At 27.7% G+C, this 14486-nt stretch overlaps 1 protein-coding gene across 3 annotated transcripts in view; it reads left to right on the top strand.

The window, feature by feature from the left end:
• Positions 1-14486, top strand: part of LOC142323519 (uncharacterized) — a 149841-nt gene that overhangs the window by 123125 nt on the left and 12230 nt on the right. For all 3 annotated transcript variants that reach the window (XM_075363275.1, XM_075363282.1, XM_075363274.1), the window contains one exon: positions 13559-13730. Coding sequence is in view for 1 of the 3 variants with exons in the window: in XM_075363282.1 (XP_075219397.1) it covers positions 13559-13563 (5 nt within the window). In the remaining 2 variants the exon portion in view is untranslated. The remainder of the gene's footprint in view (positions 1-13558; positions 13731-14486) is intronic.

The following is a 14486-nucleotide window of genomic DNA, read 5'->3' as shown; positions in this document are numbered from 1 at the left end:
AATATAAATGTTATAGTATGATCATTTACACGACGTATTTTACATTTTTATAAAGTAATTAAAATTTTCCACCAAAACTCTCCAAACTGTCATTACCTCTCCTATGACACCACACCTTATAAAACAATCAGATGTTTAGTGGAGTCTTTAAGATGTTTCAAAAATTACCAAGTCTAAAATGAATTCAAAGTTTTACAAGTACTGTGTAGTGCCTCAGTGTGAAAGTACTCCCATTAAAACTCCAAACAAATTGTTTATTTAACTGTATATATGTTAATTTATTTAGTAAGATCCAAATTGTGAACAAAATCCTTCATCTCTGGGTGGCTATAGATTCTAATCTTCAAAGGACGGTAAAGAAATTATATCAACTTTTTCTATATGCTAGCTGGATGAAATTTTATTGTCTAGTAACACAGATTGAAGTCTTAAAATAGGAGTATTGTGTCCATGAAGCACAGGTCTTAATGTCAATGGTAGATTAATGAACTGAATAGCATCTTTTTTTTAACTACAGATATTTTGCAAACAAAAAATTGAAATTATTTTGTTTTTCACACTATACCATTTGAATACCAATCAGCATAGATGAATGAATCCCTTTGTATTACTGTACTTTGTATTAAATTTTCTGCACAAGATATAGAGTAGAGATGCAAAGCCCATGGTTTTTTTTTTTTATTTCGTAAGTTAATTTTAAAATATGCCAATCAAATTTTGCTACACCTCATTAACAACCACTTATACTGTCTGGTATAAGTTTGTTACACTATCCAAAGTATTTGCTCAGCCTTCTGTTCAGATTAGAAATTTTTAATATCATGCAAACAAAACTCATGTAACAGAATGCAAACCAAGACCGGTTACTTATAAGAGGGGATCCAGTGAATTTACTAAATAACAGTTAACTTACCAGGTTAGCAGTGCTGTTGGTGGAAAGCAGCCCATCTTTAATAGCCCACTGAGGTCTAGTGGTTAACTCATCATCGCAAATCAGCTGATTTTGAAGTTAAGAGTTCTAAGGTTCAAATCGTAGTAAAGGGAGTTACTTTTATACAGATTTGAAAACTAGATTGTGGATACCGGTGTTCTTTAGCGGTTGGGTCTCAATTAACCACACATCTCAGGAATGGTCAACCTGATGCTGTACAAGACTACACTTCATTTACATTGGCACATATCATCCTCATTCATCCCCTGAAGTAATACTTACGGTGATTCCGAAAGCTAAACAAAAAAAGAGAGAGCCCATCTTTAGTATGACATAAAATAAAACTAGTACTAGACTATGGCAAATGCAGATTTAAGATGCTTACATAATTTATATAATGTTCTATGGTGAATACAGCAACTCTTTTACTACTAAAAGTAGGGTAACAACAACAACATCTAAAATATAGTATTGTGCAAAATCTTTACAAATAATTATTGAAAAAATTCAATTTAAAACTAGCGCCATTGATTCATCTTCAGACACATAAAATGTTCCATATAGTAAAAATCTTCACAAGTTTGTGTTATTTATAATAAATAAGACTAATTGATTATACTTGTTTATTTTTAATAAAACTGTTTAAACTCAGATGCAGCAGTCTGTGAAATGTTTTACCATTTATGATGTCAAAAATTAAAATTGTCTTACAAAAAGACACCCCTTCAGTTATTTTGTAAAAGAAATCTGATTATGAGGTTTGACATTGTTTTTCTATAATCTAATTAAATTTAAAATTATACTTACTCACTCATGCCATCTAGATGTTGATTGCGTTAATCTAAATCTGATCATCATTTTGACTTTTGAAATTAGCTTTTTCATCTTATTTTTTGTTATACATTCATCACATGTACAATTTTCAAAGCGTTACTTTAGTATGTTGTTCCAGCATTAAGTAGTTGAAATATCGCAATTTTCTGTAGCTGAAACAAACTTGAAACAATCTGGAGAAAAATTAGTATAAAAATAATAAAATAGATTAACAAGCTATTAATATTTTAATTCTTTTGGAATCCATTTTTCATTTTTTATTCTTCATCACACCATTTTTCTCAACATCGATTAGTTCAAATATGACATAATCTATACCTGAAACAAATATTCTGAAACAAAATTAGTAAAAATATCAAGGCGATTGATAAAAATACAGTTTGGTGAACTTGAAATATAAATACATAATAAATAAAACAATACTTCAGAAAATTCCATTCAGGTTAACATGGCTTAACAACATGTACTTAATCTAATCTTAAATAAATAAAAAAACAATTTTAAAATAATGTCTTACTTTATAATTGGGCCAACTGTGGGTGGGGTATGGAACGCGAGCGCGACTTAAAATAATTAATTCTAACTTAAAATATATAATGAACCTGTAAAAAAACACAACACACATAACATGATTAAAAAACAATTACAACCTACTGAGGGGCCTACTGGAGAAACGCGATTTTTCCTTAATTCTAGCATGCAAATTTACTCTAACATGCACATATTTGTAAAACAAAACAAGAATATATAATTACCTGAAAAAGAAACTTAATTCTACTGGAAAAGGAGCACCAGTTACGAAGTAAGTAGTCTTCCCTTTAATCGTTATTATAAAACTAAATAGTTAAGCCACATTAACGCTGTTCACTCTTAACCTATGTAAGTAATCGTTGTCGTACCTGCAACAAAAGATAAAATACACGATGTTAGTATTATATATGTACCGTTAGTAACAAAAATTTATTTATTCAGTATCATTAAGAAAAAACATACTATCTAATCGATAGCTATTCTATAGCGATGTTATAATTCAATTTTATTATTTAAAAGAGTGAAAAAGAGCGACTTAAAAGAGCTTGTGTATCTATTTATTTATTGATCTAAGAAAACAAGACCGTTTATCCAAAATACTTAATTAAAAGGAACATTGTTAATCGTTATAATAGAATTAATAGTTAAAACTGTAACTTAACGGTTCAAGAAACTAATTTTCTACATTTTCTAATAAAAAGAAATAAAATAGTATTCTTTATCACGTCATTTTATGTTTATTGTTTTGAATCGAACAGAATAGAATTTGTGTTTTAATATTTAATTATGTTTATTAATAACTTTTTATTCGTTTTTTGATTAATAATAAATTAAAAGAACATTTTTCATTACTAAAAGATTTATTAATTAATTTGGTTCTTTATATTCGGAGAACTTTTTTTTATAAATACTTTTAATAATAGTAATAAACGTAGAGTATTTTTATAATTGTTAAAAAAATTTATTAAAAAGTAAAAATATTTAATTATTTATTTATACTGATAAATATTATTAATTTAATAATACATTTACAATTATCAGTGGCAGCTTGTAACTAAAATTAGTGGGGGTGCGGCTCCAGAAAATTTATTTCTGGGCCTTTTCAAGGTAGGGTTAAAGTTTTCTGTAAAATAAAAAAAAAACAGGAAAAAAAAACAATGAATCGTGGAATAGCTGGAATCAGGATAATAACCTGATTCATTTTATCGCATTCAAGAATATGATTTGTGCGCTTAAAAACCGTATTCGGTTGAACCGAATAAATAATAGAATGTCAATACAGATAATATTTTTTAGCATCATTAGATAATAATTTAATAAAATGTCCGTTTAAAAAGATTATGGTCCAACGGTGCTTAATTTTAATTTCTAGGTACACAGAAACAAATACGTAATTAGGTTTTACTAACTACCTTCTTTTTCACCTTTCCAGTGTGTTTTTGTACAGATTTGGCGATCAAAGAGTCCTTGCTTTCCGCCATCTTCTGATCGCTAAAGAAAAAACAACTAAACCGCTTTCATATTCCTTCCTTTGACTAAACAAGAAAAGGGAACAAGTAATGTTCCATACACACGTGGAGTAAAAAAAAAAACTACCTTCCATCAGACGCCAGGGTCAACACTGCGGCAGCAACAATGCTCTCTCTTCCTCACAGCCTTGTGTGCAGCTTCCTATGTGTGCATGAACACAACAGCCAAAACTATGCTGCTGGAACTGTGAAGCGCACAGTTCCGTACAATGATTTTTGAATTTTTTTCATTAACTGCGGGTGGGGGATGGCTACTGAGCTTCGGAGTATATATTGTACAAGTATAAAGAATGAATTAAAGAAAAAATAGGTATTAAAGATTATCGATAATAACAAGTGGAAATAGGGGATGCTGCAGTTCCACAATGTCTATACGCAAGCCGCCACTGATTTATATTATAATATATTAATATTAACCTTTCCGTTTGCTTAAAAAAGTATTTTCAATACGTAAATTAAACTTTTAAAAACTTGTACACAACATCACATTCATTAGTATACGTTGGATTACATAAGAATGAAAAATCTATCGATTAAACTAACAGTAACAACACCACACCTGTTATGTAAACTGTACATTATAACGGTTAAATATTTAGAAATAGATAACATAAGATTTTTTTTTAATTCCATATTAAAAATATTTACATAATGTAACAAAAATTTATAAAACTAATTTAAATATTATAGTTCAATTTTATAAGAAAAAGAAAAATCATAAAAATTTACCTGATATGGCAAATATTGATCGATATGATGATAAGCATGACTTTCAGTATTAATCAAGTTCATATTACGTATAAAATATTTAAAGGGTAAGTCAGTTTTATTGAATTAAATCTCTGTAGAGATTGAAATATTTTTATTCTTTTACTTAATTTATATATACATTTGTTATAATAATTTGATGAATAAGAAAAAGATTTAAAATATAATTATTTTAGAAATCATAAAACTTCTCTTACAAAACAAAATTACGGTTAACTGACATACTATAATATTTCTCAGTCTGTCCCCTCCCCCCAAATTATAATAGTAGTGTAACTTACCTTAATTTTATTGCCCTGTGGTGGTAGAGGCCTTCAATTGCAGCCCACGATAACAACCAGGTTGATTCGTCTTCTTTCTTCTGATTCCTCAAACACGATCGACCAGCACTTTTATGAATCATCCGGATATCAAGGTACAGACTTGTAGGTATCCACCGGTATAGACTTGGCACCGGTGGATACGAAGCTGAAGAACTGCAAAGAAGGCCACTGTACCGCCGAACTGGATAATGATGCCTTCTTAAAACTAAAAGTTCAAATCAGGGTTTTCTGTTTTTTTACGATCATAAGCGATAATCTATTTTCATGAAACAACATGAAAATAATTAGAGGTATAAAAACATAGATTTATTCCGAACATATTAAAATAATTCACGTTGAAATTATTTCATACTCGTAATAATCGTATTTAAAAATAAGAAAAAATTATAAAAGATTTTATTATATGCTTTAAATAAATTTTAATATCCGATTTACAGATTTAATTCACCGATTTTGAGCTTGCCCTGATTCAAACAAAACACATAATAAAAACAAAATAATATTGCAGAAGTATGTAGATGATGACTGAAGATCGCTGAGAGGATAATAAGGGCCAAGGGTGGACTCTACCCCCCTTAATGAAAAAGTATATTGTAAAAGTTAAAAAGAAATTAAATGATTTTCATTAATTACACTAATTCTAAAATTATTTTCTAGCTACCAATTAAATAAATTAATCTGAAAAATCTAAATTAAAAAAAAAGCTTTAAAAAAGCAAACTTTATAATTAATTTTACTGTTAAATTTTAATTCGCTTAATAAAATCAGAGTAATATAACTAAAAATGAGCTTTTATTAAAATTAAAATAAAAATGTAAATTAACTTCTAGTGAAAAGAAAAATTAAATGAACAGTCTAAATATTAAAAAAATTATAATTTTGAAAAAAAGAGCATTCCCCTTGGGCGGATAATCGGGAGGACTGATGCTGAAGCGATGAACTGAAGAAAATGTAGACTGTAGCTCGCTGGATGGGGTAAAGGGCCAAGGTGGAGTATCCCCCCTTTATTGAATAATAATAAGTTTAATTATTTAAAAAAAATGTATTTATTGTTAAATAAAAATTAATTATTAATCTATGTTCAAAAATCAATATTAAAACAAATAAAAAATTACATCCCCTTAATGGAAATAAATTTCTTGCATAATAAAATTAGGTTATTTCCTTAAAAAAATATCAAATAAAAAAGAGTTTAAAATTGTGCATTTAAAAATATTTTTAACTTTAAAAAATATTAAAAAAAACTTTATTAAAGCAGTTATGTATTTTCATTAAAAATCTAAATTTATAAATACTATTAAAACTAGAAAATAAATAAAATTTAAAGAAAAATTATTTTAATATAAAAGTACAATTTTGAAAAAAATGAGATGTTTCTTTTGGGTGGATAACAGGGAGGACTGCTGCTGATGGAACTGCTGTAGTCGGACCTGTAAAGAAACAGCACAAAAATATATATGGGTGTTAACATTAGTAACACCCATTTTATACCATTCGCGTATCCACATTTACGGTATATGCTTCACCCCGTGTCGAAGAAAACGGCCGGTGTCCGACGCGGTTGAACGCGTACGCGTCGCGCACTCACTTATTGAAATATTACAACATATTTATGCTTCTTACATATCAGCTGAAGAAATTAATTATATGCATAATATGTATAGCAATATCTGTAAGACCATAATTGTGTAATATTTCCTACAGATATATACATTTGTGTTTTGTAATCAGAGTGAATTTGTTTTTGCTGATATGTACTATTCCCTGCAAAGGCAGGAAACATTCAGTTATCCATTGACATTGTACGCTGTACACTGCAAATCAGAGCACAGATAATGGTACCCGATAGATGTTACGTACTCAAGTCTAAAGTACCAAACATTTATGCTGGTTACTGTTAATTCAACATTGAATTGTAATCTTATTACTATTCACCCTAACTGGAACATAAGACCAGAACAATATTTTCATTTACGTGGCAGATCTAAGTGGCTTTTACACTGAAAAATGCCGAGTTATAATGAAGTTAATTAAATTTAATGCAGATGTATTTATAAAATTCATTACAATAAAGAGTAGTAGATATAATTGTCACAAGTTATATTCTTATGAGTGCCATATTTTCATAGTATATTACACAGAGAGTTCCTAATCAAAAATAAATTTATGATTTTATGTTTCAACATTTCCAGTCATTCTAGAAGCTTTCACATACTGCTTCATGCTTTGCCACCCAAACCGTTTCAACCTTGTCCTCAAATAACAATCTCTACAATATGTTGTAAGAACAAATGAATTTTTATTGGAATATAATTTATCTATATAATCTAGAATAATAAAGCAAATACTTTAAGAATGGAAGAATATTCTCTTCTGAAAATTACTAGGCGAGCAAAGATAATAAAGGGCAATGTAATGTTTCACAGACGGTTAGTTTACTGGGTTAGAATGTTTGTAACTCGATGTTATTATTTAAATATCTAGAAAAAACATAAAACCCATACAATCTGTGATAAGAGGGAACAGTAAAATGATAATGTAGTAATAAAATGGCATGAAAAAAAAAAGACTTAAAAAAATTATAAAATTTTACTGAATTTACACTCAGAATAATAAACAAATCAACGTGATGTAAACAGGATAAACATTTTTGAAAAATACGTTCCTAAAGATTTGGAATAGATCGATTCCAGAACATAAATACATTAAATTGACTTTTAAAAAAGAATAAAAGGTAAACATTTTGAGCTACAACAATAGGCTGAAGGTGATTCACAGTGAAAAGTAACATAAATTAAAGCACAATTTAATTATGAAGATGAAAAAACAAAGTTTATTAACAGTAGAAAAAACGTTTTTATAATAATATCAATAGAAATAATTTATTCACCTCATCAGAATACAAGTGAACAAAAGAATATACTCTCATTGGGGGTTGATAACACCAGAAATACTGAAATATACTGGTAGATTAAACTAGTGAGCGATATATTTGAAAGAATTACTGGCCTATACAATGTAACATCTTCAATAATAGGATCTGGGTCAAAATAGTTAAAAATATCATTAATTATTCTGAAACAAATACAACCGTTTAATTTGTACAATTATAACTAATAGAATCATAATAAGATAAGTTCAGGGGAAAATTCTCAGAAGAATATAAAATTAAAATAGGAATAAAGCAAAGGGGTAGTTTATCGCTAATTCTTTTTAACTGTGTCTTAGAAAAATTAAGAGAACGGGGGAAAAAGATGAAAAAAATTGGTACACACCGTGAAATAAAACCGGGTCGGAAGTTATTTGAATTAATTGCCAAACCTTTCCTAATGACACTGCTATTTTCTCAAAAAATCTCACACAGTAGGAGAACAAGTAAACGGTATAAAAGAAATCGCAGATAAAGTAGGGTTCAAAATGTCCTTCAATAAAGCAGAACTGATAACCAATAACAAAAATTCAATTCAAAATGTGGAAAAATGAACAAAGTTAATAAATTTAAATATCTCTGAGAAATAATCCAAGTTAACGGTTTATATAAAGAAGTCAGTCTGTTAAGAACAAGATGATGTTCTTATATTTTATCTTTATTAAAGGATTCTACTGTGAGCAACTTAAAAAAAGAAAAAAATATGATCCAAATAAGGGAAAAAAGTAAACACCCCTCAAACTGTTTCTCATATAATTAATAACTAATTATCTTAACCTCAAACAATCAGATTTTAGTTAATTCTTTGAATACTTTGTCGATCAACAAATAAAGTAACCAGCAGTTATGCTTAAAGTTAATGATCTAAGTTTAAATATATTATGGCAACATATATAATATACATAAAAATCCACCACCAGTTAGTTTGCTTATAAACTACCCAAATTAATTGTTAATGGTTAATAGTTAGTATATGATTAGCAGTTAAGACACAGATTTTTATAAACTACCCAAATTAATTATTAATGGTTAACAGTTAGTATACGATCAGTAGTTAAGACAGGAGATACTTAAGACACAGATTTTTTATGTATATATTAATATCACCATAATTAAACAAAGCAAATTTTTTTTAAACATCAACATAGAGAAAATATAAATCAGCAACTTTTCTCCAAAGAAATTAAAAATTTAATCTGATTGAGGGGTTAAAATTATTATTATTACTGTTATGTATATATATATATATATATAAACTATAATTTCAACTTATCCCTTTGTTTTTTATTATTATTATTGTATGGCCAAATAAAGTAACAGTTCTTTTTGTTTTTCACGAATGTCCTGATTATTTTAGTAATCCAGTTTCATGTTTTATTGTACAATTTTTTTTTTACTTATAAACCCTTCTTGCAAGATAAAATTTTACACATTTTTAGTAATTTCTATATATTGGTTAATATTTTTATTGTCTTTTTCCACAATTAAATATTAATTGCCTTCTATTTGTAATTTTGGTTTGAATCAACATTCTCAGAGTATATAATCGACGATATATATATATATATATATATATATATATATATATATATATATAAAGGCATATGATGTACATTAAGAACATGCCAGAATTGTTGTGGACAAATTTCAAACAGATTAAAAATATGAAGAAATTTAGGTACTTGGGTAAAGTTAACAGACCAAAAGAAATGGACAAGGCAACAAACATTGTCAGTACCAGTAAATTCTAACATCCTATGGCCTAACAAAGAACATATACAATGTGAAACAGATCTCAAGGACGGGCAAGATCAGTTACTATACAACGGTAATCCAAACAGGAATTTTATATGGAGCCAAACGCATAGCTCTGAACAAAGGGGAATAGGTAAATTGGAACCTGCTGAAAGACTGATACAAAGAAAATCCTAGGGCCCAGAAAAACTAACGAAAGGGAAAAAATGGGAATGGGAAGGGATCCAGAAGGAGAAGAAAGAATACGGTAATCGAAAGCGGTCAAAAGAAAGAAGGAAGTCGGACATTGAAAGAATGAAGGAGTATTGGAGGGCTAAAAAACTAGCCGGTTAACTAATTTTTGTGATTCTACAGTACCGGTGATGAAGAAAATTGTTTAAAGATTTTATAAGAGGTGATGGTTAAAGTTGGTTTGTATCATGTGACTTAATATGCAATCGGTTTCTGTTTCAACTTTCTAGAAATATGGAACTGCATGAAAATTAAACATAAATCTTAAATTATATTTCATTGTAAATAATTAATTAATTAAAATGAGAAATAATTCATTTCATAATGATTAAGATCTTTTGTGATAAATGAATGAATATATCTGTTGATAATTAACATATGTAACAATAAAGCTGTGTAAAATTTTTTAACGGTTTTTTGAAAAAATATATATTATTTTCAGTCAAATGGTGGGTTTGAGGGGTTGAAATTGAATTTTCTTTACGTTTTGAGGTATGAGAAGTACAAAAATATCATTCACTTAAAATTTAAGTTCCTTATATACATTAGCGTACATCATTTTCATTGAAACATAGATATGATGTAGTAGTGTAACTGAAGTTGTGCATGTGAAAATTTGATGAAGACCGGTTGAGTTATTGAACTTATGTAGTGCATTGTACTGTGAAAATCAGTGCATTTCAGACTGCGAAATACCAAAGGTCTCATAAATGAAAAGTTTGTCAAAACTGTGCGAGAATTCATTCTAATTACAGAAGTTTATTGTTTGAAATGTTTGGAGATGTTGTGTATGTGTAAGTATGATTTTTTTGTTAAGAAATCACAATTTTTTTGCTAGATATCACAATCAGATTTTAATTAACTGAAAATTACTTTTAAAAATCATGAAAAAATTTTGTGTATGTAAAAAGCCTAACAGCTTATTTATGTCCTACTTGAATTCCATATTACTAAAATAATATTAGATGAAAAATAATCTGTAAATATGTACAAATCATACGTGTAAAACACTACAGATTGTAAATAAATGTAATATTACTGCTAATAAAAACTGAATTCATTTTGTTATCTAGGATCTACAAGTGATCTCGGAACTAATGAAACCATAATATTACTGCCAACTTATAGCATAATATTCTACTGGTCCTGTTCCATCATTTTAATAAACATTATCTAAGTTAAAAATTTAAATTAAACAGTTACTTAAAAAATTCCAGTAATAACTGGTTTTAATTTTAAACCGATGCATTTTTGATTAAAACATTGAATAATTACTTTTTTTTTTTTTTTTTTTTTTTTTTAGCAAATGAACTAGTCATTACCCCAAAAAATTTCTTAAGCTATAGATGTAAATTAAAATTTCAAGCAGCAGTTTGTTCACAACAGCCTTGATATGAAAGCTGTCTATGTAAACTGGTGCATTACCTCAACTGAAATAGTCAGTATATGCAATAATCCTTGGTGCATTTTTTTAAAAATTATTTCAACAATAATTAATTTTTTTGCATACACCTTTTTTCAGCATATGCAATAATCATGTATTTTTCTCTTATTAATTATTTAAACAATAATTAATCTTTCTGCATACACCTTTTTTTCAGTATATGCCATAATCCCTAATGCATGCACTTTTCTATTAACTATTTAAACAATAATTAATCTTTCTGCATAAACCTTTTTTTCAGTATATGCCATAATCCCTAATGCATGCACTTTTCTATTAATTATTTAAACAATAATTAATTTTTCTGCATGCACCTTTTTTGTAGTATATGCAACAATCTTTGGTGTACACCTTTTTTATTATAAATAATTTAATAAATAAATTGATAAACATTTTACCAATAAATTAATAGATTGTAGAACTATTTTTCAATAAACTACATTGCATAATCTTCACCTAATTTAGGCTGTAGCAAATTTCAACTGATTGCATCATCTTTTTTTTTTTTAAATTGTAGGAATTCATTATATTTTTAAAAATATCAGTCATAGCAAACAGCAGTATATTGAACAAACTACAAATTATTAGAATTTGCAATTTATAAAAACCAAAATGTTGCCATGAAAGCATGGACAAAAGACTACATCCTTGAAACAATTTTTTATTAAAAAAAAAATAGATCAAATTTAAAAAATGAGAAAATCATATTAACATATAAATGTCATAGCAATAAATATTATATTAAATACAATTTAAATGATTTATCTATTTCATAAAAATGAATTTTCTAATTTTTAACATTAAACAGTCTAAAGCACGTGGCTTTATAATAAATCAGTAACCAGCCAAAATTGAATATTAATTTGTATAACTAATTTAAATACTTAAAAACTATTATTCCTCACATAAATATGCTGCTTTTCAATAAGTTTACCCTAATTTTACCTTAAATCCAGGAAAATAACTTTTTAAGCTAGTATGATACGACGTGATACGTTCAGTTAATCGACGTAAAATGAACATGTTTTTACAGGTTTGTGGGTTCTACAAAAGATTTGAGTCTGGTAACAATCATCCGCGGTCATCTATTTTTGTTTATTAGATTATTTTAAAAAAAATACGTTTATAACTTTTAAATACATAATATTTGTAAATAAAACTAAATAATATATATTAATTAATGTCTTAATTACAATTAGTTAATAGTTTTACTTATTTATACAATTAGGTACTATTTTAAATACCAATCTCTTTATTTAAATTTAAGTTGGCAAAATGAGAGACCGTTGTTTTTTTTATCAGTTTTACTTAACGTGTATAATTATTTGTATCATGATTTTTTTTTACAATAGAAAATTTAATAAATAAAGTTACAAATATAAATAACAAACAACATTAAAAAAAAATATTTTCAAAATATACATATTTAGAAGAAATCCCGTAATCAGTTTAGTCTGATAACCTCATATGTTTCGTGATAACCAAATCATATGTTTCGCGATTTCTAATTTACTTAAACCGTTTTGTCTACCTACACAAGATAAGTAAACTTACTTATATGAAAAACTATGTTCATAAAGGTATTAAATTCTTATTGTGTTATTTTAAATTAATTAGTTAAGCTTAAGTATATCAAAAATTAATTAAATTACAAATAATCTTTTTAGTTTTAATGAAGTGAGGTTATATTATTTTTTTCTTCAGTTGTGTGTAACTACTCGTGACAGTGTTAAAAAACTGCTGAAAAATTAATTATATCGTGCAGTTGATACACACAACCAAAAAATTACTGAATCAGAGATTTATAGGGGGGTAAAAATTAATCCACTTTCATGGAATGAATACAGTATGTGGTTTCCAATATGATTAGAATTTAGAAACGTCTTTCATTGAAACTGTTCCGAAATCGACGATTCTTTCCACTTCCTTCAATTATTTTTTTTTTAATCGATTATCGTAGATTTTTATATTAAAAAAATATCGTTACATCGTGTCCTCTTAACAAATTTTTTTTTCACAGTTTTCTTTTATATAAAGACGCTTAGCCTTTGAATATAACACCGCGTCTGATAAAAAAAGTTTTTTTATCAACAAAAACACTTATCATGAATTTGTTTGATTTCCAGAAATATTAATTACTAAATGAATACATCATTTTTCTTTCAGACCCTTCATTATATATGTTATCGCCCTCAGTAAAAATTTAAATTATTACTTTTATTGAATTTATTTGTAGTTATTTTGTAATTTAGATCTGTAATACAAGATGTTTGTGTATTTTAGGTTAATATTATGCAACCTAATCTATTTGTCGGCCTCCGTGGTGCGAGTGGTAGCGTCTCGGCCTTTCATCCGGAGGTCCCAGGTTCGAACCCGGTCAGGCATGGCATTTTCACACGAGCTACAAATTGTTCATCTCATCCTTTGAAGCGATAACTTAACTGTGGAACTGGAGGTAAAAAAAAATCTAATCTATTTACACGTATCATTAATATGTAACCTCTAATGTCATTTGTATAATATATTTAGCATCAATTATTGTAATATACGTATAAAATAAAACAGATTGTTAAATGACGGGTTAATATTAATTTTATTATAGTAAACAGTATGAAAATAATAATTGCGAGAAGATAGTACTGTCGGATAAAACGTTCTGGGTTCGATTTCGGGTTACGCTTACATTACATTATTATCAAAATTCATAACGTGAAAAAAAAGAATTTAAAAAAAAAATGCGCGTGATAGTGAGCGGTTAACTCGCGTGGTGCGAGTGATAGCGTCTTGGCCTTTCATCCAAAGGTCGCGAGTTCGAATCCCGGTCAACCATGATATTTTCAGACGCTATAAAATTGCTATTTCATCTCATTCTGTGAAGCGATACATAACGGTTACCTAATAGTAGTATATGTTATTTTGTATCGATTAAAAAAAAATATATATTTTTGGTGGCAGGCATTTTACGAAAAATTACCCGAATTGATTTTAAACGGAGTATTTTATAAATATTACAAATGCGATTATGTTATGAGAATCGAACCCAGGATCTTCAACTTAAGCTTTTTTTTATTAGCGATACTGGGATATACATTACGAATTTAAGCACCTATGATCCAAGCCGAGAATCGAACCCAAGACCATTTCAGCATATCTCTGGATTGTTTTTTTAATATTGTTTTTTATCATTATGCATAATATTTTTGAATGAAAC

The sequence above is a fragment of the Lycorma delicatula genome, chromosome 4 (assembly GCF_047948215.1).
Source record: "Lycorma delicatula isolate Av1 chromosome 4, ASM4794821v1, whole genome shotgun sequence".
In the NCBI taxonomy this organism is placed as follows: domain Eukaryota; kingdom Metazoa; phylum Arthropoda; class Insecta; order Hemiptera; family Fulgoridae; genus Lycorma; species Lycorma delicatula.
The sequence above is the reverse complement of the archived record's forward strand: the minus strand, read 5'-3'. Positions and strand labels throughout refer to the sequence as shown.